This window comes from Canis lupus, chromosome 6 (assembly GCF_048164855.1).
Source record: "Canis lupus baileyi chromosome 6, mCanLup2.hap1, whole genome shotgun sequence".
Lineage (NCBI taxonomy): Eukaryota > Metazoa > Chordata > Mammalia > Carnivora > Canidae > Canis > Canis lupus.
In genome coordinates, this window is record NC_132843.1 from 72,953,040 (window position 1) to 72,979,422 (window position 26,383).

The following is a 26,383-nucleotide window of genomic DNA, read 5'->3' on the forward strand; positions in this document are numbered from 1 at the left end:
TGAATATAAAAAGTTCTTTATAGTATGGGTTTGGCTAGTTTGTCACCTCAATTTTTGGAACTTCAGGAACCCAGTTGTATGTGGAGTTAATTGTTTGACCTTCCATGTTGAGTAAAGAGAGAAATAAAATGCCTATTTAAATATTCAGCAGGAAGAACTACCCAAAAATGATTTTGCCTTTTTTTTTTTTTGATAAGCAATTTTAAGTGCATCCAAGTAAAAGAAAATCTGTACCGATTATGGGTTGTTCCACTGAGGATAATAGGGGCCATGTGTCTCACTATCTGAGAAGCAGTTACAACTACAGAGAGGGAGAAAACTGGAAGGTATCCTGTAGTGTCAGACTGGAATCAGAGGTGTGCTGTGAATCCATGGCTTTCTGTACATGGATACAGAAATAAATTTAGATGCTGTGTGTGTATACATGTCCACACTGATAGTAAAGGATTATAACCCACTGAATAGAAGGTGAAACTACAAGTCCACACTTGTCCACATAAATTAATAAAGAGGATAAAAGGAACTCCATACTGAAAAAGCTGGGCAAACACTGCCTTAAACAAGTGGCTGGCTTGGCAGGTAGGACACATGCCTCTTGATATTGGGGCTGTGATTTCGAGCCCTGCATTGGGTATAGAGATTACTTAAAAATAAAATCTTAAAAATAAAAAAAAAAACATAAACATAAAAGAAAAAACAAATAGCATCATCAGTAATGGGGCAAGTGAACACTGTGTGCCACCTGAGGAGATGCAGTGAGGAGGATACAGCAGTGCTCCTGCCAATGATGCATAAACTAAACTTAATAGAAGGGAAACATTATCCAAAAAAATCAGCCTGTTATCTTCAAAAGTGTCAAGGTCAAAAAAGCCAGTGAAAAGCTGGGGTACTCTTCCAGAATAAAGAACACTACAGAGATGTAACAATTAAAGGCAGTATGTAATTCTAAATTGTATCCTTTGCTAGAGAGGACATTATTGGGATATTTGGCAAACAGGGTCAGAGTATGGCAATAGGTATTAACAGCAATTCCAGATTTGGTATCTGTTTTTTGGTTACACAGAGAAAAGCCCTTGTTTAGAGGCAATACACACTAAATTCAGGGGTAACTTTTACAAGTGATAAGGCCTATCGAGTCATCAACTTAATCTCAAATGGTCTGGGTTCGGTACTTGTAATTTTTCTGGCAATATTTCACGATAAAAATGTCTTTAAAAGTGCAACTTCCCTTTCATTTTTAGCTGTTATATGATTTACAAAATGACTACAGTAATGAAGACGGTGATATTAAGATTGCTATTTCAACACCAAGAGTTTCATAAAATTCTTGAAACAAGAGAAGAGATTAATATTTTAAATAACGTGATTTTAAGTGTAGATTTTAACTGAAACACTATTATGAGTTTAAAAAAGATCAGTGGATACCTCTCTGAAGTTGAATTAAAATAGAATGTTTAAAGTTTAAAAAATGTTTGGCTGGAGAAAAATAAGTCTTGCAAAACCTGCATGACCCAAAATTAAAATGATATTCAGTACCAAGTAGTATTCCGATTTCTTATAACCAGTTCTCACAAGCAATGTCATGTATGCCTTACTTTTAAGAAAGCATCAAACAGAAACAGGCAAACCTGAAAGACTTTATAAAGTACAATAAAGAAAAAAATAACAATAGAAGAATTTATAGCTTACAAAAAAATTTCACAAGTAGAAGTTTTTCCTTCTATCAGTCTTTTGGAATTCTATTAGCTCTCTCCTGAGGTCCGAGAGATGTGACCAAAATTTGGTTTACATTTAACTTTTCAGGGACACATGACCTGAAAAGGAAGAAGTGTCCAATATGATACTGCCTGAAGCTCCTCTTCTATAGCAGTCCTTCTTTTGTGTAAGTGATCAGAACTGGGTCCGAGTGGCGCAGCATCAGCATTATATATCCTGCCAATACCATTTCCTGTCCAACAAATTCTCATCTTTCTCCAGTAATGAAGAGGTGGACATTCTTCTTGGACTGCAGCATCTGTGCAGCCCGCGTCACACCAACCACAGCAGCCAACCTCTGGGCATCATACCTGGAGTAGAGGACAGTGCAAGTCCAGGCGGCTTCCTCTCCTCTGCTGGTGGCTTTCAGCATGTTACAGACTTCACTGTAGAAGTGGGAGTAAGTTGGCAGTTCATAGAAAATCAGATTCCTGATCCCTTTTATGGTATACCTATTAAAAGGTGAAAGAGAGACTAGTATCTACTTGAGAAAATTTATGGAAAAGCTACCTAAGAGTTTGACAGGGGCATAGCTCACTCTTACTGCTCCATGCTCAACGAGGAAGATAATGCCATAAACAACCAACAGACCAAAGGTTATTTTGAGTTGGAAGGACTTATTTTGTGGCAACATTTGAATTCCTAATGTTTGGCTTGATATATTGATAAATTTGCTTTTTTTGAGCCTATTCTGGGTAGACTGAGGTAGACGAGGACTGAAGATCTGTCATAGAAAACTTCAAAAGCAAACACTTAACAACTCAACACTGCCCTTAGTATAATCAGGCAAAACAGAATGTTCTGTAATGGAGAGGAGGTCAGACCCAGTATGTAAAATAAACTGCATAAACTGTAAATGCATTCCCATCAGTCTTTTCTTGTCACTCTGTAGACATGTTAACTCCATAGCAGATGTCCTAAGTTCATCCATTTACAAAATCCTGCCTGAGGATCCATTAGGCATTATGGAAAAGCAATTAATTTCAACAGCTTATGTACTTCTTTCCCTGCTGCAGTGCTCACAGTGGTGGTGGTGGGGTATAGACCCCAGGGACTCACCGTATGTTTTGGGTCGAGGTCAATTATTCCCTCTGGGGCCCCATAACAAAAGATTTTAGAGTTGACAAGGTTCTGATTTTTCCTGTTAAAACTCTCTGATAGGCTGCTGTTAGACTCCCTTGGGAGTTTTATTTTATTCCCAGAGGATAAGCCTTCCTTGTCATCTCATCCCATGGATCATCTGACCCTTCTGGCAACCCCAGTCTTCCAAACTTTAATTGCAATCCACTATGTGGCTTACCTTTTAACATTATCATAAGGAAGAAATTCTAATGGCTAATGAATAAATTCTGTTCTACCTCACTAGTTATCAAAACAAACAAAAATAAACATGAAGTTCCACTTCTGCTTAGTATACAGTAAACTCAAGAGAATATTGCTTCCACACTAACAAGAAAAAGCCACATAACCTAAAAAAGCATTCCTTTTCTTGAGCCTAGACAGCTGATGTCACAACTCAACCAAGTGAACTGATTCAAGGGTGCGCTTGTATATGTTTAATACCTAGTTCTCAGTGGGGAAGAAAGTGCTAAGAGTGCTGATTTGAAGCAGCTGCCAATTTCTGTGGTGTAAATACTCCCACCATGGCCAGTTTCGAGCTACCAGTGTCATGGTGCTGAGCTCAGGGGCTGGGAGGAGATGTGCAACCTGATCTTAAGAGCCAGCTTACCAATAACTGAATTCCAAAGAGGACAAAGCTCACTGCAGAGACAGGACCCATAACTACTCCACTTTGAAGGAGCACAGGAGGAAGAGGGCACCTGCCAAAAAAGTGGGTAGCAAGAAAACAGCTATACTCTGAACAAACTCTTAAAGGGCAAGTGTGGTTCTATGTGACAGTTCAGAATCCCTGGGATCTGTTTATACTCACTCATGAATTCTTTTCCACAGGCCTCCACTAGGAGTCCTGGAGAAAGATGGGAGGCAGGACAGAAGACCTGAGAGAGAGACCCCTTTGGTGAAATGTCTCACTTCCCAGACCCCTATCCATATGAAGCAGAAGTGCAAAACTGACGAGAGGGGGCAAAGGTCAACTGCTGTTGGGAGGAGGGTAATAAAGCAAGTTATCTGGGGTGGTAAAGCCCCATCCCATCCTTTCCCATCGTAGGACTTAGACCCAACAGAAAGCAACAGCAGACTGCCTCTGGGGAAAGGGCACAAAATCCACTCCAGCCAAGATCCTGCACTGACAGAAGCAGAGATCTACCACCATCGTGGGAGAAGCAGGAAACTCTCTTCTACCAAGACCCCTTACGGATAAAAGACCAGGTTCTGCTGCCATGGCGTGTGCTGCAGGAACACTGAGAAGGCCCCGCTTCCACAGTCCAGAATGAAAGGGCCTGCCTAGAACGAAGTTACACCAAGAGAACCCCAACCCCACCTCAAGTCTTGCAGGGAGTAACAAGCAAGAGCAGCCCACTGCCATGGGAGGGGTTAGAGTGGAGGGAGACCCCCTCCGCTGGCACAGGGGTACAGGGCTTGGTGAAAGCCAAGAAGATCTGGACCCTGAGAAAAGACCCTCTGGCACCCCAGGCCTCACACTAAGCCACTGTGTGCTAGAGGAATTTGAAGTCTGTGGAGTCTGGAAGGTTAACTATAGTAACAACCAAATCCTGACTAGATTCACAACTCCCACACTAGTGGCCTGACAGTCAGAGGTGTACCTGGACCTCAGCCTCTACGTTCAGCTGACAATTATGAAAAAAACAAACAAACAAACAAACAAACAAACATGAAAATGCAAGAAAAAGACATTAAAACATTGACGTTATCATTGAGCTATCAAGGGGGGTTTTGCAGAAAATAGGTGAATGGAGTATAAATTATCGTGTGTGTATTCTGGGGAGGGGGAGACAAGATATGGGGAAGATGGTAGGGAGCAAATAAGCAGCAATGTATAATAAATTTTTCACCATGTACAGATTTTGAGCTAACGAGTTTTCCTCTTCATGTTCATCCTAATGAAATAACTAGACAACTACGCCATCAACTATGCATATGGATATTTGTGGCACTGTTGTATATAATAGAACAATTTTTTTTAAATCTATATACCCATTAAAAGGAAACTGGGCTAATTATATATCCATACAACATAATACTATATAACCATTAAGAAGGATTCAATACACATCTAACAAACTACTTATTAATTAAATAGAAAAGATACCTTACAATGGAGAGATCTAGCAGACCCACCTTGTAAGTGATTACATTTAACATCACCAAAAATGACATAAACTGACATTATGTGCTACTGACAAGATGCAGTGGAAAGTATACAACATCCTCTACGTAGAGTTCTTAGCAAAGGTATTTAACCTAAGTCAGTGGTTCCAAACTTTGCTGCACTTTGAATCACCTGTTTGTAGGTGTGGGGTATCTATCCTTCATCCCCACTCCCAGACACAGGGATTTAAATGGCATTGGAACATGACTCGGGTATTTGGATCTTTAAAAGCTCTCCGAGGGGATTCTAATGTACAGCAAAGTTTGGGAACCACTGATCTAAATATTAAAAAAACAATTACACAATCCAGACTCTGGGACATTCTAGAGGAAACTGAATTGGACTCTTCAAAGAATGTCATAGAAAAAAATGAAGCAAGAGAATTATTCTAGATGAAGGTTTCTTTAACCTCAGCACTACTGACATATTGAGCCAGATAATTCTTTGTTGTGGGGCTATCCTGTGGACTCTGGGATATCCAGAAGAATCCTCACCTCAACGCACTAAAAACACTACATCACTAGAATAACCCTTCAGTTTTGATGACCAAATGTCTCAGCAAAACCGCCCCTAGCTGAAAATGGTTAAGATAGACTAAAGAAACATTAACCAAATGTAACATATGATCCTTAACTGAATCCTGGGTTAGGGAGTGAAACAGCTATAATGGTCAACGTAGGGAAACTAGGAAAATCTGGATACAGACTATATATCAGATGATATTACTGTGTAGTATCAAGTGGTATGATAATGGTATTGGTTAGAGAAAATATTCTTGTTTTTAGGAACTACATGCTGAATGATTTGGGGATTCAGTGTCATGAAGCCTCCTGTAGTTTATTTACAAATGGTTCAGGAAGGAAAAATAAGACTCAAATGCTAACACCTGATGAAGCCCAAGTAAAAGGAGTTATAGATGTTCACTCTTAGTCTTATGATTTCCTTTGTAATGAAAATCTTTCCAAATAAAATGTTGGGGGAAGGGAGGATGTGACAAAGCTATATACATCAACTTAAAAATGTACCCATAAGCTACAAATATACATGCCAAAGTGTTAACATTTTAAAGTTGTTTTTCAATAAGCACATAAAAGAAAAAAAATCCCAATGAGTACAATGTGATCCCAATGTAATATTTTCAGAAAAGTGTGTATACGTGTGTCTATGTTCATGTGCACCTATTTTTCACACAGAAAAACAGGAAAGAAATATACCAAAATGGGTATTAATATCCAAGCAGTGAGATTCCATTTTCTTTTTTTTAACCTAGATTTTCCCAATTCTCTACAATAATTGTGTAATATTCTTAGAACCAGAGTACTTTTAAAACAAAGCACAAAACCAATTCCAGTAAGTGTTATACTTAAAAAAACAAGAAAATCTCTCTCAGTTTCAATTCTCCCACAATAGAGACTAGTTATCTTCTGGAAATAGTGAACGTGGTGAGGGCTTCTTCAGAGGGGCAGTCAGTGCCAAATCTCCTTAGTCTTCAGCATCCCTTCCCTTCTTCCTCCCTTGGTATAGGCTTTGGGTATTCAGTGACCCCTACAAATATGACCAAGGGGCACCTGGGTGACTCAGTCAGTTGAGCACCTGACTCTTGGTTTTGGTTCAGGTCATGATCTTGGGATCCTGGGACTGAGCCCCGCATCAGGCTGGGCTCTGCATCCAGCACAGCTGCTTGCTTGTCCCTCCCCCTCCCCCTCTGCTCTTTCCCTCAATCATGTGTGAGTGTTCTCTCTCTCAAATAAATAAAATCTTAAAAACAAAAATAAAAGCACACAAATATGATTGAACAGCTGGATGGGACCTTAAACTAAGGACAAAGGACATTCCGGATGTCTAGCTCACCTACCAACTGTGAAAGATAAATGAGGCACCCACAACTGATTTGAAAGGGTAGCTCCTCCACACTGTCTAAAAAGATGGTAAGCTACTTCCAGAACTGGGACTCTCATGTAGGGTGTACTCAGAAACACCCCAGCAGCCTTTACCAATCCCATAAATCCCACCTCCAGAGTTCTGACTTGCTCCCTGGTTGAAAAACCTCCCTGCTGTGGCAACCCAGTGATAAAGCTCAGGGAAACCACTGTGAAGCATCCCATGCTCAGGCGGGCCACCATGACCAAAAGCCTGTCCAACCCTAATTCTACTGGTTTCATCCCCCAATCCCAAAAAAAAACAGACTCATCTTCAGGCTGAAAATGTTCTGGTAGCTCACAAATGAGCTGTGATGTTTCTAACACAGCCTACTTCCACAGAGAATATAAATACTGAATTTCAGAGTTGGATACTAAAGTTTAACACACAAGTACCTTCCCCATGGTCAAATCAAATCACAAAGGCACTGCAGATAAAAGCACCTATCTTCACCTTGGGGATGTCTCAAGGAAAGAAATCTATAGTTGGAAACCCTGAGATAATTAGCAGTCTCGGGACACTGAAGCACATTATTTCTATTCATCTTAAATACAGGACATACCAATTAACCAGATCCAAGGTATAGAGCAAGTGGTACATGCTAGATTTGTCTATATAATGATCTGGGGGCAAAACAGTTTGGTAAATACAGTGGTGTAAGCCACGGGACTGTCCTGCCGACTTGAGACATCACGCCCTCTCTCCTTGGAAAGCCGCTCTTTGAGAGCAGTCTTCCTCCCAGCCTAATTCATACTTGCTATAAACAATCACACCGGGAAGTTTTCCAATCCATCCACTTCACTTAAAAGGCTTGCTTTCATGTGTCAAGCTGATAGAAAACTAAGGGCTCTTAAGATCTGCTGAGTGCAAACTCCCCCAAAATATCACTTTCCAACATGAATGAAAACAACTTACTTGTTCCACAAAGCAAATAATGACACCAATAAGCAGGCATTCATTAACACTCTTTGGCCAAACAGCCCTGTGTAGGTGGCCAAGAATGCAGCCCAGGGAACACAAGTGCAGCCATTTCTCATCTCTCCACTCACAGATTGCCTAGTCAGCAGAATACCCAGAGAGGCCAAGTCATGTCAGCCTGCTCTGCCCTGGCTGTGGCAGGAATCCAGGCTGCTGGATTCCTCCCTCCCCGTCTTGGTAACGAGAGCATGTTTGGGGAGCACATCCTTACATGGGGCATAAATTAAAAGGCAAAGCAATGCCAACACGTGTCATCAAATATGCTCCAAAGCCTGGATGATTTCTGGCTTTTATGTTTGGGGTTCTCTGAGAAAATGTGCCCCTCGGTAGTATGACTGAGAGTTAAACAATAAAGGCAAAACATCAATTCACTGAACATTACTGCACATCAGGAAGGAAAAGATAATAGGATGCAATTTCCATCTCTATAGATAACGGGTTTAAAAAGGGCTTTTTCACTTGGCAGCAGAGACAGACTTGGCAAAACAATGGAATACCTGACTTCTGGGGGCACAAATGGCTGCAAATAGTAACAGAAGGCTCAATATTACTAATGCTCTAATTAGAATTTTTTTAAAAAAGCAAATCCAATTTGTTTTGTCAGACTCACAAAATGGGGAAGCCAAACAAATGCTGAAATCATTAAATATTCAACTCTAAGCCTTTCACCTTTTGCCTCCTGCAAACAGGGGGGCCCTCCCTCCGGTCTCCTGTGAGGAGGCATGTGTGCACCTCCTCAAAACACACTGTAACTTTTGGAACACTGACCTTGTGCTCGGCCTCCACCTCCCCAGACCACACAGTTCCTGATATTTTGTCTGTGCTTCCATGACAGTTCCTTTCCTTTCTATATTCACTTCAGTTGTGCCTACTGAGAAGTGTTCAACTCAATGATGTCTTTCTTGAGGTATACAACCACAGCTACAGGAAGTATCCCAAGTGTGGGCCCACTCCAGATCTACACACAGATTATACTATAGTCACTCATTTGTCTCTACCTCTTCCAACAAGAGAAGAGACCAACCAACCAAGAAGAGTGCCCAGTTCCAAAAGTCTCTAGCTTCTCTGTACGAAGTAGAGTGAAAGAGGACCTCACAGCACCACAAAACCCACCATGCACTCAGAAGCAGGCCATGATTTGCAATACATTTCCCCTCCTAAGAGGACACTCAAAACCCAGCACTACTTTACCTTTTGTAGAAATGGAAGCGCTCTGTGAGGAGCAAAAACTGCTTCTCTCCTTGAAGGAAGAAGTGTCTGGCCCTGGAAATACCAGACTTCGGAGTGTACTCGCAGATGTGGGTGAAGTTCAGTTCTTCCTTCTTGAAGTAGTTTCGGAGACGCACGAAGTCAAAGTAGGAGGGGACATAGATGAGCGTATGAGACATGACTGCATCACGATACTGAGGCAAAATCTTGTTCACAAAAAAATTAAACCTGATTTGGAAAAGCAAAGGGCAAAGTCAATGATTTAGAGATTAGCCCACAGTGTCACCACTAACTGCGTTACCCTGGGCAAGTCACAATCTCCTTCCACCTCCTGCAAAGAGGCCAATCTGGCTTACCTCATCACAAAGAGCTAACATAAGAATAAATAAAATAAGTGGTAACTCTATTCACTGTAAAAAATAGAGGTGATGCCAGTGTATCCCAGAGAATTACTCCAGAAATAGACAAGCACACCATTCATTCATTCATTCATTCAGTGGTTAATCAATAACAAGTAATTACTGAACACTTCCCATATGCAAAGTATCTTTCTCCTACCATGGTCCCCTGATGAAACACAATGAAGAGACAGGGGAAATAGAGAATTAGAAACACTGGAACCTTGATGTTTGCAAGAGGCAAAAGGTGAAAGGCTTACAGTCGAATATTTAAAGGTTTCAGTGTTTGCTTCTGGGCATTAGTCCTTGCCCTGAAGGGCTTCAATTAAGTTGTTGACACGGAACACTTAGCAGTATCAAGCAGTGTTAATTAAAAAATGCCACAATCTTATGGAAAGAACCTCTGATTTACAGTACTAATGCTGCCACTAACCACCTAAGAGAACCGGGACAAAGTATCATTCCTCTCTGGGCTTCAGTTTCTTCCTGTATCAATGATGATTGGGTTCTATGATCTCATCAGTAAAACCGACATGGAATCCAATTTTAAATTTGTATGCCAAGGCTAAAAACTTCTCTGTACCCCCGACGTGTCCAACAGGAGAGAGAGGTACCTGGCATCAATCACCGAAGCTACATTTTCAGCTTCCATCCTCTGGAAGACATGTGGAAGCTGCACCAGGACATGGCTGATGGAGCCAGTTATTGGGACGTTCCTCACAGCCACCTGCCAGGAGTTGATGAGAAAGTGAGGAAGCGAGTCATCCCCACCACTGACCAAATGCCTTCCTTCCCGTATGCCTCATGACCCAAACAGTATACAATGCTTCAGGAAGACCCAAAGAAACAAGGAGAGCATGCCCACCTGGCCTTGGAGATTGACGCAGTACTTGCTGAACACGGAGTTGATCTGGGCATCCTGCAGGGCCCCAAAAAGCAGAGTCTGGCGATAGTACTTAGACCAACTATTGAGGCTCCACATCCTCACTCGGGAGAAGTCCACTCCGTGTGAATCCAAGGGCAGTAGGTTCATGTGGTTCATCAAATGCTTTGAGCAGAAATAACACTACCATTAATTTTTATGGAGGATGTACCTGTTGACACTGCTAAGCATTTTACAAGTCTGTCATCTTATTAACCCCATGGAGTATGTATAGTCAAATTCCAAATTACATCAGAAAATCAAGGGTCAGATGGGTGTGAATTGCCTAGTTAGCTGAACACCCCCAACAGAAAGGTAAGCTAAAACTGGCTACCTCTTAGATCTTTCAAAAAATGGTACCTACAGGAATATTCCTTTGAAAGGAATTTCTGAAAATGCCATCCTGGTCATTCTATGGGTTCCTCAGTCCCAAATTTGGACAAGAAGGGAAATACCATGGATACCATAGCCATTGTTCTTCAGTGGCCTAGTTTTCAAAAAATGGAGATCCTAGAGCCACCACATGTGCCGTTTCCTCAAATTACATTGACATGCCTTTTCTATCTTAATTGTATTTTCACCTTAAAATATATATTAAAGGATAACAAATACTCTGCATTTATTCACTACTTTATAAATTAAAGTATCCCCTTTATTTGCCCCACCTTCCTACAAGCCCTGGGACTGCAGAAGTGAGTTCTCACAAGCCTTAAAAAACCAAATCTATGGTTCTGTGATAAGGATTGTTCCAAAGCACAGTTGTTCAATCCTAAAGTGGACAACACTGCAGAGTATGCAGGAAAGGAGGAAAAAATTATAGCACAAGTTACATTAACAGGATAAAGATATCCTACATTTCTCTGTAAAACAAGATCACACATTAAGAAATCCTGAGTAATGTTTTCCCATTTCCACTGAAGGCCAAACAAAAGAGAATGAGCATAAACTATAGGAGGAATTATATTAGATGAAGGCATTCCAGGTCAGGAGGAACCAATCTACCAACCAGCCACACTGAAGTGACCTTAAGGCGAAGGAATCTTTTCTGGAGATTTGAAAATACTGGCAAGAATTTTTACTTCTCTGAATAATTATTGACCAATCTGTGTGTAGAAGAGAACCTAAAGGTTTTTTCAAACTGGAAAATGTGAAACATTTCCATTTCCAAACTGAGTTCTCATCTGGATTTAAGACTTTAAGACTTATTAAATCACTGAGCTCCTTCGCTCTCTAAACATGAATGTTGGCACTCTAAATGTGAATGACCACATTACCAGGACATGCTCCCAGTTCTGCATCAGATAAATGTCAGCTTGATCAATGATGAGCAGCTCAATAGAAGACAAAAAGTCAAAATCTCTCTTCTTCTCTCCTTCTGCACCGATGATGGTCCTCAAGCCCAGCGGGGAGGCAATGAGGATGTCGGAGGAGTAGAAGGGGGCATAGAGGCGGATGCTTCTCTGGAGTATCGCCACGCCTACATGAGATAGCCAAGTACACAGCCGTCCATTATTCCCACCAAGCCATCAGCTGCTACCCACTCACCTTGCATTGTTGACCTTCACGTCTTTCCCCTTAGCACATGACCCATGTTCAAATTGTTTTCCTTACTAAAATAATCGTCCTCCTCTTGCCTCTATGGTCTCACTCTCGTCCTTCCCTTTCCACTAAAACCTCTCCAGAGAATGGTGTCTGCTTAGAAATCTCTCACTCGGGATGCCTGGGTGGCATTTGCCTTCAGCTCAGGGTGTGATCCTGGGGTCCGGGATCGAGTCCCACCTGGGGCTCCCTGCAGGGAGCCTGCTTCTCCCTCTGCCTATGTCTCTACGTCTCTTGATGTCTTTCATGAATAAATAAATAAAATCTTAAAAAAAAAAAAAAAAGGAAAGAAAGAAGAAAGAAATCTCCTACTTGTTCCTCAGTACATCACAATCTGGCCTGATTCTCAGGACTCCACTGAAAGGACTCTTGCCAAGGTCACCAAATCAAAGATACTTCAATGTTTGTTACAAATGCATGAAGCAGCATATGGAACACATCCTCCTCAAAATGTTCTTTTCCTTCTGGTACTTTCCATTTCTTTAATACTCACTTCCTCTTCTAGCCCTGACCTGGCTCATATCTATCTTTTCAGATCCAAACAGCTCTTCCACAAGTCTGTGAGTTGGCTCTAAATTCCAATCACACCTTACATAAGTTTATGGGCAATAAATGGGTAAATTTATTCACTAACCATAGCTATAACGCCATCTTCACAAAGATCTGTATTTCCAGCCCAACTTTTCTTTCTTGAGCTCAAAACTGACATATCAGTAACTGGCAGGACTCCTGCACATGTTTAAAACTAAATATCTACTCTCGCAAAAAATAAATGAATAAATAACAAACAAACAAACAAAAAAAAAACCATCTACTCTCGTGCCCGCCCCCCTACTTTGGTGCACCTGACACTCCAGCCATGCTGAAGCCTTTGTAGATCTTTGGTCATACCCGGCTTATTCACCCTGATGCCTCTGCAAGTGCAGTTTCCTCTCTAAAACCTTTTCCTGCATTCTGACCACCCCTCCTTACAACAAAAATTTTAGTACAAAAATCACTTTAAACACCCCCAGATCATCCACTGCATCCTCTGATCAGCACTTATCAATCTGTACTGTTTGCCCAATAGGCTGGATTTCCTTAACAGCAAGAACCACAACTTTTATTTCTATATCCTCAGCTTCTTAGCAGTACTTGGTACAAAGTAGACGCTTAATGCATGTTTTTTTGAATGAACTTACGTGGCGAAAAAACATTTTCCTAAGAATTTACTCTATCAATATACAACCAACCAAGTATATGGGAGTTGGTTGAGACAAGCAAAGATGTGACAAGTTGGGTAGCAGTCGGTAAGTCCTGAGTGGAGACAATTCAGGGTAGGCACTCTCCATGGCTGGAAGAAGGGAAGTCCACCACTGTACATGGACACCCAGTTTATTCAGCCTCCCCGGAGGGACCCTCTAAGGCCCTATCACTTCCAACTCCCCCTGTAGCATCAACTACTAATTCTGGATGTGCTGAGACATTTCTGCTTTAAATGTGCATGTTTTTTTTTACATACAGCCTCAGAGATGCTCCATCCTGAGCCAAGTGTCCACCCTATTAGCCAGGCAAGACTCTCTTCCCTGGCAGACAAGATGTCCCAAATGCACCCGGGTCCTGTTAGGAGGACATCTCACCCCACTGAGAGAATGCCCAATTCCCAGCTTCTAGCCTCTAGTCATGTGAACCACATACCACAGGTCTTCAGGGTTTGAATTAAAACAAGAAGGAATTACCAATCCGAAAGTGGTCATCGATGTTGCCGACAAACACAGCTTCATAATCCTCAGGCCTCTTCAGGTTGGGTGGTCTCTCCTCAGGATCTGAGCCATACTCTCCCTTAAACCTCTTTTTGTTGCTCACAATTATTTTCTTCTTGCTGTCACCCTCGAGGAGGCTGATGAAGAGCTGCACCACCCGCAGAGCAGCTTCTCGGAAGGGCACAACTATCAGCACCTATGGAGAAAGCCACAACAGCCTCGGTGGGACCAGGGGAAGGGTCCGCAGCTGCGGTCAGCCTGCTGAAGACATGGTGCTAAAGAACCCTCCATAAAGCAGCAGGCCCTGCAAGGGCTCACATCTCAGCCACCTCCTTTGCACAGAACCAGGTTCAGGACTACAAACTAAGCACCTCTCATATCCACAGCACTGTCCTATGGACTTTAATCTAATAGCCCCATGAGAAGCAATTCCCAACCAGAATGTGGAAGTATCTTTCAGGATTAAGTCAATGCCTTTAACAGGAGTCCACTAGCAAAAATCCAATATAAACATACAAGTGTCAAGGAATGTTACTCATTTCTGTCTCGCACAGACCTTACTACAGTATTTTTATGCATAAGCTGCAAGGGATAAATGCTAAATAAATGAATGCATTAGGAAAAAAAATTTAAAAAAACAAAAAATAAAATAAATGAACTAGGTATGATAAGTAGAGAACAAATAAAGCTGGTAAGGAAAAGGATTAACGCATCTAATATATTTCCTAGTATGTTTTTCAGAAATGATGATAAAGCATTTCTGAAATGAGATCATATCTCAATGGGAAACGTAGGACTCAGTTTTCCAAACATTTCCAAAAATGCTTACAGTTACAACTGGAGAGAATAAAAATAGAATATGCTTAACAAACAATAAGTTTCTCATTACCCTTCTGTAAATATCAACAATGTAAACAACCCGTCAGAGCCCACAACTCATCAAATTCTAAATGTGCTTCATGGGTAATCTGACTCATTGTTTTCTACAACTCTAAATGGAAACAGATAAACTTATAATCCTTATTTTTAAGACTCTGAGATAGTTTCCCAGAAAGGGAGCAAGCACAGCCACAGGGGCATAGTGAGTGCAGCACCAAGGGCCCTAGATTGAAGAGGGCCAAGTTACTGCTGTCCCAGCTGTGACACTAAGTATCCAGGCTTCAGCTTCCCCAGTTATCATATAGGGGGCCAGACTAAAAAATGTCTAAGAGCCACATCAGTACTAAGCCCTAGAATCCTATTAGACTCAGTGAAACATCTAAAAAGATGAGACTTCCTCCATATGGAGGGATACAGGTTAAGGAGGTATGGGGAATGGAAGACACATGATGTAGCCACACAACATGAGTAATGTGGGCACAATTAAAAGACATTTCCTACCAAAGCCCCACATCCACTGGAACTTAGGCTTATGAGCCCAAATAAAGGTAATCATCACTTTAAGCAGCGGTAAGTATACAATGGAAAAACCGGAATTTCTGTTTCCCAAGATTTACTTATGTGTGTGGCTCAGTAATGAAAATTCTTGGTTCTAATCCCATCTCTGCTACTCATTTCCCGGTTCTCTTCAGCAAGGTCCTCTATGAATCTGGGTCTCTATCCATAGCTGCAGTATTTAGAGATTGGATAAAAGGCTGGCTAAGGTTCCAACCATTTCTGACAATCACAAAGAGATTTACAATGGAGTGTCATTTATGTATGCTCAGGGTTATCTCAAGAATTATCAGAGGAACCTCTGACTCACAAGTTTCCAGTTAAATCCAGTTAGAAACAGTCCACTGAGCTGTCTACTGCACTGCTCTGGCACCACCTGGCCCATCTAAGGTGTTCACTCTTGGACTCATTCATTATTCCAGTATTCGTTACCATTAAAATACCTGACTATCTGCCAAGTGCCAGACACCTATACGGCACAGCCAGAAGCCTCCTTCTGGAGGACAAAGCTCTCCTGGATGAAGCTCTCCTGCTGCCACTCACCTTGGGCCTTGTTAGCCCTTGGTCTCTGAAGTCATCATCGTCACCCACCCCAAGCTTCTGACTGCGACGTCTGCTATTGTTACTAAGCACCTGGGCATTGGCTTTGAGGACATGATTTATTGCGTGTAGGCAGTACACATGGCGGATCTCCTCCCCATTCTTCAGGGCAGTCCTTTCTGGGTAGAATAGATCCTGGTAAGAGTTCATAATTAAGAAGAGCTCTTTCTGGAGGGGTGTGAAAGGGCTACTTGATTTGGAGGGACCAGAGAGGAACTGGCTGTTCGTCTTGGTCCAGGTGGATTCCAGGGGCTTCTGCAGATGAAGTGACTTTAAGTCAACGTCCTTTGAGGGTTTAAATGTTTCCAACTTCTGAAACTTGGATGAAAAGACAAGCTGGCCCAATACAGGCCACTAGGAAAGAGAGAGAGAGATCAAGAGCTAAGTTAGAAATGCTTTTCAATACATTACTTTCACACAGTACTTTCTAATTTACCAAGCTCTCTCCGATTTATCAGATTACCTCATTTAATCCTCACCAACAACCCAGCAAGGTGGACACTATAATGCTTGTCTTAAAGCTTAGGGAAGCAGAGGCTCAGACATTATAGGATTCAGACAAACTTTACCTAGGAGAGAAGAGAGCTGAGAGCTGAGAGCTAGAGCTCAAGGTTTCTGACTTCCAACCTGAGCTCTTCACTAGGTCAGTATGTCCCAAACTATTTGGTGGAATATGTTCTAGGAAATCAAAATTCATTCTAGAAAAAAAAAGGGGGGGGCTCCATGGTCAAATAACTTTGGTAAACAACACAGAAGCTAATCCCCCTTACAGAGAGTCACAATGTATATTAGATACAAAAGGTTCTGATGAGTCCTATGACAAGAGCTCTGTTCTATTGTATTTAACTTCAAGTCTTCCAAATTTACTTGGGCATGAAATAAATTTTTTGAGATACAGCCATTAAAATCCTAAGGCATATATTTTTTTTTTTGTGAGATGCCAGTATGAGTGGGAATTTTTGCATCGTAACAAAATCGCTGATCTCAGAAAAAAAAAAAAAAGATGATCTCAGCAATAAAAAGAAATGAATTATTGATATGCCCCAAGAACTAGAGGTGGATCTCTAGGGAACTATGCTAAGTGAAAAAAGCCAATCTGTAGGATTCTTTTTATACAATGCTTTTGTAATGACAAAATTATAGAAACGGAGAACAGACTAGTGGTTACCAAGGATTAGGAATTGGGAGGAGGGGGAAGGGTGTGGTTTTAAAAGGGCAAGCAGAAACAAGAGAGATCTTTATGGAGCTGGGAATGTTCTCATCTTGACTTTGGTGGTGGATAAGGGGAACCTAGACCCGACAAAATAGTAAAGAACTACAGACACACACAACAGAGTAGGAGCAAAACTGGGAAAAGCTGAAGAAGACAAGCGTGTTAATGTCAATTTCCTGGCCCTGATACTGTCAAACAGTTTTGCCGAGATGCTACCACTGGAGGAAACTGGGCAAAGGGCATAAGGGATGTCTTTGTGTTATTTCTTAAAAATGTAGCTATAATTATTACTTTAGTAAAAATTTCAATTAAAAAAGAATGACCAACTCTTAAAAACAGCATGAGCTGATAAAAAAAAAAACTAAAACTAAAAAAAAAAAAAAAACCCACACAAAGCAGAAAAAATGGCTCCACACACGAGTAACTTAGTTATGAACCTCTCTCAGATTCTTTGAACAAACCAACAGCAGCAGTAGCTACTGTTTTACTCAATATTTTCTATGTATGTCAGTAAACTACATCACTTCATTTTGAGGTAAGCATTACTGCCCCCCTCTAACAGATGAGAATAGTGAAGATCAAAGAGGTAGACTGACTTGCCTTGGGTCATGTGACAGCGTCTCTCAGATGCTGGTCCACACCCTGGTAGACCTGCCTGCAAAGCCATTCTTACCTGCTCCCACACTCCAGCTTCCCCAGGCCTTTCCCAGCTACACCTGTGCCACTAAGCTCTTCCAGCCTTCCTATCCTATGCTCCCCTATCAACTCCTCTACCACTGGTGTTTATCATACATTCGAGGAGAACGCCAAACCCAAGACCACTGTGTTAGCCTAACTTGGAGCTTTACTTTCTTGGTGACAGGAATGACTAGGCAACACTTACTTTTAGCTGGTGAGTAGTTCTGGGATTTGTGGCAACAGCTTGAATTTCTTTTTCTTTCAGTTCTTTGTTCACATGTTGTAGAAATGGATCTAATGCAGAAATCAGGAAATGTCAGATCACTTGGGAGGAAAGAGCAGGCATTTTTTTTGGTCTTCTCTCCAAACGACATACTCTTTTTTTTTCTCGATTTTAACTCATCCTTTTCCCTATCTTTGTTCCCCATCCTCTCTCCCAGCTCAAAAGTTTCTAACCGGTTCCTTTCCCTAAAGCATTTCTCTCATCACATTACTTCTCAGCTCAAACCCTTGAAGAAGCTTCTCAGTCTGAAATTTGGGGCACTCTAGGATGTACACCTCCAAGCTACCTCTCCAATATAAGTTTTGAATTATATGGCCCTCAAATTCTTCTGCCTCTGTGGGTTTTCTTCCTCTGATTAAAAATTCTATCCTTTCCTTCACTTCATTTTTGTAAGTCCAAATACTATCAGTTTAATGTCACATCCTGACTCACAAGAACTATTTCCCTGAAGCCTATTATGCCAGGCACAGCACTGGTTCCACTAAGAGGCCATCCATGGTGCCCTACAGACTGTCCCCAACCCTGCCCCCACCTACTCGCTGCAACACTGTAAGATCCCTGAGAGCAGGATCCATCCCTGATTTATCTTATATTACAGGACACATAGAAATGTTCAATACTCAACTGAGCTGAACAATGATCCAACTAGTAGTACTTACAGTCGAGGTTATCTTATCTTCAGTCCTCTGAGCTAGCCACCCAACCTTACCTTCCAGTCACTCATTAAGAAGCAGAGAAAAGTTAAATGACCTATGCAAGGATCCAAATGGCAAAACTTCAAATGCAGTGCATTCTGTACTAAACACCCAGAACCAAACTATAGGATATAAGAATCCTAGGTGCTAATATATCTGTATAGGCAAAACAACCAGAGAAATTTTAGGATAATCAAACTTCCTCACGTCTCCTCCAAGGTTCTGATTTTTTTAAAAATTTCCTTTCTTTTAGAGAGGAAGGATGGGCAGCCTGGGTGGCTCAGCGGTTTAGCACCGCCTTCAGCTCAGGGTGTGATCCTGGAGACCTGGGATCAAGTCCCATGTAGGGCTCCCTGCATGGAGCCTGCTTTTCCCTCTGCCTGTGCCTCTGCCTCTCTTTCTGTCTCTCATGAATAAATAAATAAATAAATCTTTAAAAAAAAAAAGAGAAGGGGAGGGAGGAAGAGAGAGTGCATGTGAACAACGGAGCGTGAGGGGTGGAGAGAATCATAAGCAGCAGAGCGCCTGACACAGGGCTTGATCTCACTACCCTGAGATCATGACCTGAGTGGAAATCAACAGCAGGACGCTTAACCAACTGAGCCACCCAGGCACTTCTTCTCCAAGGTTATTAAAGTTCTGATGGTTCAGAATGGGGTTTGTGCCCAAATTTTATCTACTACTTCTCCAGCACAATAGCCAACAGAACAAAAGAGCCAAATAAGGATTAAAACGTCAGCTTCATTAACGGTAGAGCTGGGTAGAAGGACAATGAAACCAAAAAAGGCAGTCAGAATACAGAATGAGACCAACCTGACTTGCCCTCCAGGCACAAGCTGAGAAAGTGGACCTGAGAGAGAGAGCAGAGATCTGACTACACCTACCACACAGAGGCAGGCCTTGTCCTAGTCACCGCCACTGGGAGAGAGGCATGGCCAAGAGAGAGACTGGAGGAACAGAAGGGAGCTTTTTGGCTTTGAAGGTGCTCCCTGGTAATGAGGACCAATGAGATTAGCCAGTCCTGAGTCTTACAAATCTGGAAAATTCCTACTCCCATAACAAAGAGCAAGTGAAGGGCACAAAGAAAAGTATAAAGTATTTTTCTCCTTTCTCTTCCTTCCCTGCGTGGGGAGAAAATCAGAAGTCTTCCCCTGACCCCAACGGTGGAAATACGAGGTCTGGGGAGCTGGCCTTCCCTACTTTCACTCCTAGGCTACCTGTCCTACTAAGTAGCCTCTTGACTCCCAGCACTGCCTCACCAAAAAATACCTTTGAGAAGTCTTTCTTCCCAGTTCTAGATATAGCTGCTAAAATGTTTCTATCGCTGCTCATTGCAGTAGCAAGAGATTTAACACGTACTAGCACACAAGCCCCCATGCTAAGCACCTGCTGAATTTGAAAAACACACGCTGCTCTGACCTTGTGATACTTTCAGAGAACATGCGCCTTCACTTTCCTCGAGAAAATTGGTTTCCAGGCTGAAGAGTGACTCGTGTTTTGCATCTGTAAATTCCTCAAGGGATTCTTGTGATGTGCCAAGTGGCCCATCCCCATCTTTTCCTTCAGGGTCAGCAGGCAAAACCATACCTGTAATTTTGAGAAACATTTTGTAAAATTATTTAGGCATGAATATAATTATAGTTCTGTGAACAAGTAAAATTTAATTCTTTAGCCTAAATCAACACTGATGTTCATTGCTATTATTTACTTTTAAGGAAATTCAGGTGGAAGACTTAAGTTTCAAAATTAAGCCTGATGAGTGAACCAGTTCCAGTTCTAGAACTTATTTTAAGATGATAACTAGATGAAGTACACTAAGATACACATGTAAGGATATTCAAAGAGGCACTGATTAAAACAAGAAATAACTGGAAAAATTGATTTCATCCTTTTCTATCAAGAGTGCTAATTACATTACCACGTATCATTTACAATGAAATACCATGTAATTGAGAAGCTAATATGAATCCCTGATTATTCACATAGAAAAGGTCTGTGGTATACTATTAAAAAAAAAAGTAAGTTGCAAAAGTGGATGAGACCATTAGCATGCGTGCACATACACACACACACACACAATTATCTATGTACATACTTGTACTCACACATGTATCCATAAAAAAGTAATCTGGAAGGTTATATACAATGTTAAAGGTGTTCATCCGAAGGTGGTGAAAATATAGGTTAACTACACTATCCTCTTAAATTTTAACAGTAAGCATATTCACTTCTATAACCTAAAAACAACAACCAAAAAACCCAAACTTCTTTTAAAAAAATTTTTATTTATATGAGAAAGAGAAAGAGAGGCAGAAATACAGGCAGAGGGAGGAGCAGGCTCCTTACAGGGAGTCCAATGAGGGACTCAATCCTAGGTCTCCAGGATCACCCCCCCGAGCCGAAGGCAGATGACGAACCACTGAGCCGCCCAGGCATCCCAAACTCAAACTTTTCATTAAAAAAAATCCAAAATAGGAAATAGAAAACAAAACAAAACCCTAAGTCTGAGGCAATGAATTTTTATCCTAGTAAAATTGATTAATTAAAATGTTAAGAATTATGTATGACCTTACGGTATAGAGAAAAAATATGGCTGCAAGGAAAACAGGCATTACCATAGTGAGATATAAAAAGGCACCCAGACACACTGACAACGCGATACGACTCCAGCAGTACCAACTCATGAATTACTGGTACGTGAACAACTTGGATCAGTCACAAAAAACTTGAGGAGCCAAAGAAGCCAGACACAAAAGGGTACAGACTATATGCTTCCATTTATATGAATTTTTAGAACAGGCAAAACTAATCTTTACTGAAAGGAAGCAGGTCAGTGGTTGCCTGATGCCAGAGGGGGAAACCGACCATAAAAGAGTAAGAAGACATCTTTTGGAAGTACCGGAAATGTTCTGAATCTTGATTTTGACAATTATAACATAGAGGATGTACCTGTCAAACTCACTGAATTGTACACTTAAAATAGGTACACTTCATTGTAAATCATACATCCCTCCATAAAGTTGGTTTTAAAGTTAAAAAAGCCACCTGAAGTCTGAATGAGAGAATTCCTTTAAGCTCTCAATCTCAGCTGTTCTCTGAAGCCCTCCCTCATTTACTCTGACAGTGTGCAACCACTCCATGTCTCTTCAACGCCTCTTAACTGGCTGCTCCATACAAACCTGCTGCTTGACAATTTTTGTACAGTTTGTCTTCCATTAAACTTGGTTTCTCTAAGGGAGGGACAGTGATCTTTTGGAGACTGGCACAAAAACAGCATCATGTTCCCTTTCCTCTGAGTCAAGGGCTCTTTAGGATTGATGAAATCCTGGAAATGGTAAGCAAAAATACTACTACTGCATTTTTCTGGCTATATGGTCTTGTGTTTTCACCAGATTCTCAAAGATATCACGGAATCAACAAGGTTAAGAGTCCCTGCTTTGGATCTATGTGCTTTGGTTCAACTCACACAGTACCCAGCACCGTGTTCACAGGGCAGCTGTCCTGACAAAGGTGACTGAGCCCACACCAAAGAGACTTACTCTCCTGCACTTTGGTGGACTCGGCTGTTGTCTCTTTCTCCATGCTGACATCACTACCATCATCTTCACTGTTCGTTTCTACCTCATCTACAGCACTGTCTTCTTCCTCTTCTTCTTCGTCCTCCTCTTCCTCCTCATCCTCTTCTGATGCATTCTTTAATGTGGCGAGTAGTTTGTGGTACCCAGAAACTTGTTCTGGTTCACTCTCTGCTTCACTTTCAGAACCTGAAGCATCTGAATTCTCTGACTAAAAGGAAAATAGGAAATTTTATTTTTAAAAAATATTTTATTTATTTATTTGAGAGGGAGTGAGAATGAGTGAGGGTAGGGTTAGAGACAGGGAGAAGCAGACTCCCTGCTGAGTCTGGGGCTCATCCCAGGACCCTGGGATCATGACCTGAGCTGAAGGCAGATGCTTAATTGACTAAGCCACCCAGCTGCCCGGAAAAAATGGGAAAATTTAAAACAGAAACATATTCTTGTTTCTGCCCTAAGATTATCATTAGGCCAAAAATAGAACAGGTTGAGACTTTCATAAATAAAAATTAGCTTTTCTGTAAATATCCATATCCTATCTATTCAATCATGCCTAGCCACAAAGTTATTTTTAAAAGCTAGTCTAGCAGGACGACTGAGTGGCTCAGTTGGTTAAGTGTTCTGGACTCTTGATTTTGGCTCAAGATCACGATCTCAGGGTTGTGGGATCCAGCCCCAGTTGGGCTCTATGCTAGGTGCGAAGCCTGCTTAAAATTCTCTCTCCCCGTCCCCACCCCCTAAGTGTGTGACTCTCTTTAAAAAAAAAAACAAAACAAAAAAACAAACAAAAAAGCTAGTCTAGCTGTGATTCTAGAATCTATTCATCTTCTTTGAAATGCTAATATTCTACATGGGAAAAAAGCAGGCTAAAAACAGAGCTTTTGGTTATAAGGAAATCTGATCTACCTGTCAGATATTTGGCATGCCCAACAGAGCAACAGGAAAATTACAATACATCAAAAGAATGCATTTTTAGTTTGCTGTTCTGAGCTAGGAACTTTGTTCAGTTTGCACTGTTTGTGGCTCCCTCTACGTTGAGTAAACAAGACACTTCTAAGGATTCACCAAGAGCTCTCTGGTGAGTCTTCTTGGCAGGTTCTAGTAGGCTCAAGAATCTCAATCTCAGAAGCACCTTGATGGCTCAAGCGTTGAGTGTCTGCCTCGGCTCAGGGCCTGGCCCTGGGGTCCTGGGATCAAGGCCCACATCAGGCTCCCCGCAGGAAGCGTGCTTCTCCCTCTGTCTGTGTCTCTGCCTCTCTGTGTCTCATGAATAAATACAATCTATTTTAAAAAAGTGTTTCAAACTCTATCAGTTATCACAATGGCATTATGACAGACATCTGCATTCAACACTTAGCAACATGACTAAATTAATGGCTTACATCTACAATCGCAAAGAATGAAAATGTAGCCAGGCTTTTATTATCATTATATACAATCTTAAAATTAACAGCCAAGAACCACCTATTACTTAAAAAAGAATAAAAGCATTACCCGTTGATAAATCTGTGGTTTTGCCTCCTTTCCAGAAACCCTGAGAAGAAACAGGTAACATTAAACTCTAACTACTAGCACGTAGCCATTAGTAAACAGTCTAACTATACAACTTTAAATGAAAAAGGCAGAAAATTCCAATATAAATACATTATAACTATGGTCATGTGAAAGCCACATGTGCATTTGGGCAGGGATTGTAAGAATATCACAAACGAACAACTGAGACATGAAAAGTTTAACAAGGTCACATGACGAACACAGTTTGCGGGCTCTCCTTGCGAAGAAGTATCAATTAAGCAAATAAAAGCCCATTTTCTAGCACATTTCTTAATCATGATGCCCCTAACCGCTGGTGTGAAGCGGCCCAAAGCACAGTGGGGGGTGAGCAACAAGATGGGAACCGAGAGTCTGGACACGCGGAGGCGGAGCCACAGGTACCGGTGCGCTGGTGTCCCCTCTGTACCTGGAGAGAACACAGGTGTCCAAGGGCCCAGGCAATTCTTTACAACACACACACACACACACAATCTTAGGAAACCTCTCTAACAGCCCAGCCCCACAAGAGGCGTGAGGTCTAGCACAAAGCTAAGGGGCTCCACGAAAGGCAGGAAGACTCACGAAGAAGCCCATCTGAAGAACCCAATCTCCGGAGCCACCTGAACCGAGGGTGGGGGTGGTGCTGAAGGAGGTGGAAGGGCCCGGGGGGGGGGGGGGGGGGGAGGAGCGTGGGGGGAGGGGCGAGGAGCGTGGGGGGCGCTGGGGGCAAGGGGGGAAGCGTTGGGGGAGCGCTGTGGAGAAGCGCTGGGGGTGGAGCGTGGGGAGGAGAGTGGGAAGCGCGGGGGGGGGGGGGGAGGAGCGTGGGGAGGGTGGGAAGCGTGGGGGGATGGGAGGAGCCTGGGGAGGGTGGGAAAGCGTGGGGGGAGGAGCGTGGGGAGGAGCGTGGGGAGGAGCTTGGGGAGAAGGGTGGGAAGCGTGGGGGGGAGGAGCGTGAGGAGGAGGGTGGGAAGCGCGGGGGGGAGGAGCGTGGGGAGGAGCTTGGGGAGGAGGGTGGGAAGCGCAGGGGGGAGGAGCCTGGGGAGGGTGGGAAAGCGCGGGGGGGAGGAGCGTGGGGAGAAGCGTGGGGAGGAGCGTGGGGAGGAGCTTGGGGAGGAGGGTGGGAAGCGCGGGGGGGGGGGAGGAGCCTGGGGAGGGTGGGAAAGCGTGGGGGGAGGAGCGTGGGGAGGAGCGTGGGGAGGAGCTTGGGGAGGAGGGTGGGAAGCGTGGGGGGGAGGAGCGTGAGGAGGAGGGTGGGAAGCGCGGGGGGGAGGAGCGTGGGGAGGAGCTTGGGGAGGAGGGTGGGAAGCGCAGGGGGGAGGAGCCTGGGGAGAGTGGGAAAGCGTGGGGGGAGGAGCGTGGGGAGAAGCGTGGGGAGGAGCGTGGGCGGGAGGAGCGTGGGGAGGAGGGTGGGAAGCGCGTGGGGGAGAGGAGCCTGGGGAGGGGGGGAAAGCGTGGGGGGGACGAGCGTGGGGAGGAGCTTGGGGAGGAGGGTGGGAAGCGCGGGGGGGGGAGGAGCGTGGGGGGGGAAAGCGTGGGGGGGAGGAGCGTGGGGAAGAGGGTGGGAAGCGCGGGGGAGGAGCGTGGGGAGGAGAGTGGAGGAAGCGCGGGGGGGGGAGGAGCGTGGGGAGGAGGATGGGGAGGAGCGCGGCGGGAGGATCACAGGGGGTGGAGCGCATGGGAAGGGGGGAGGAGCGTTGGGGGGAGCGCTGCGGGGAAGCCGGGGGGAGGAGCGCGTGGGGGGGGAGGAGCGCGTGGGGGGGGAGGAGCGCGTGGGGGGGAGGAGCGCGTGGGGGGGAGGAGCGCGTGGGGGGGGGTAGCGCGGGCCGTGGCAGCCGCGTCGGGACCCCGCGGAGACGGCCCCCGCGCGCCCGGCAGTGGCCGCCACACCTGTCGTAGAAGGGATGCTCCTCGCCGAAATCCCGAAGGTGCTTCTTCTGCTTCTTAGTCAGGGTGTGGAGCAGCTGGCTCCGGCTCCGGCTCCGGCTCCGGCTCCCGCGTTTGCCCATAGCCGGGGCGTCCAGGTGGCCCGCCTTCCACCCGCTTCCACCCGCTTCCACCCGCGCGTCCCCCTCCCGCCCCCGCACCCCGCGGAAGTCGCCCGTCAGCTCACTCACGCGGGGCAGCCCACGGCGCTTTACGGCGGAGGCCGGGGGCCGCAAAGCAGAGCCGTTTCACGTCGTGCCTGTACGACGGGCGTTAGAACTTCCTGGCCTCGAGTCTGCCCTCTAGGGACGCTCTTTGGAAGCGCATGCACGGGCGCCGGCAGGTGCTGCGAGCGGCGGGAGGTGTGCAGGTGGGTGGGCGCGCTTTGTGCCTGGGTGGCGCTGGGGTGGGGTCCTCCCGCGGAGACGGGTGGCAGCCGAGATGGTCGAGGGTCCTGGCTTTATGTCGTGCCGTGAATAAAAATACCAACCAATATTTAAGGGTGCTGGCGCATCTCACTTCGTCGTCGCAGCGGTACACGCACGGACGTCCCTTCTCTAAGCCCAATGCTGCAGAGGAGGAACCTGAAACTGACGCTTAGAAAACACTGCGACCTAAAATTAAAATAAAAATAAAA

General features: G+C 43.7%; 1 protein-coding gene across 2 annotated transcripts; it reads right to left on the reverse strand.

Annotated features, from left to right (window-relative positions):
- Positions 1-1,617: 1,617 nt before the first annotated feature.
- Positions 1,618-26,006, reverse strand: UTP25 (UTP25 small subunit processome component). 2 transcript variants are annotated; one of them, XM_072831185.1, is made up of 12 exons: positions 25,938-26,006; positions 23,785-23,824; positions 22,255-22,501; positions 20,135-20,302; positions 17,943-18,031; positions 15,790-16,200; positions 13,789-14,008; positions 11,746-11,948; positions 10,415-10,597; positions 10,164-10,276; positions 9,134-9,379; positions 1,618-2,207 (listed from the first exon to the last, which is right to left on the reverse strand). In XM_072831185.1, exons 3-12 carry the CDS (start codon positions 22,295-22,297, stop codon positions 1,964-1,966), a joined length of 1,920 nt encoding a protein of 639 aa, XP_072687286.1. In that variant the 5' UTR covers positions 22,298-22,501; positions 23,785-23,824; positions 25,938-26,006; the 3' UTR covers positions 1,618-1,963. The 2 variants fall into 2 exon arrangements, with proteins under 2 accessions (XP_072687286.1, XP_072687285.1); XM_072831184.1 differs by having other exon boundaries at positions 25,711-25,989.
- Positions 26,007-26,383: the final 377 nt, after the last annotated feature.

Bases quoted from the DNA above. Each gene is read 5' to 3' on its own strand.
- UTP25 (XM_072831184.1), bottom strand. From the start codon at position 25,829: ATGGGCAAACGCGGGAGCCGGAGCCGGAGCCGGAGCCGGAGCCAGCTG. The intron at 22,502-23,784 runs GTAATGCTTTTA...TTTTCCTTTTAG, and splicing joins AACCACAGATTTATCAACGG to TCAGAGAATTCAGATGCTTC. The intron at 11,949-13,788 runs GTAATTCCTTCT...TATCTCATGTAG, and splicing joins CGATGACCACTTTCGGATTG to GCGTGGCGATACTCCAGAGA.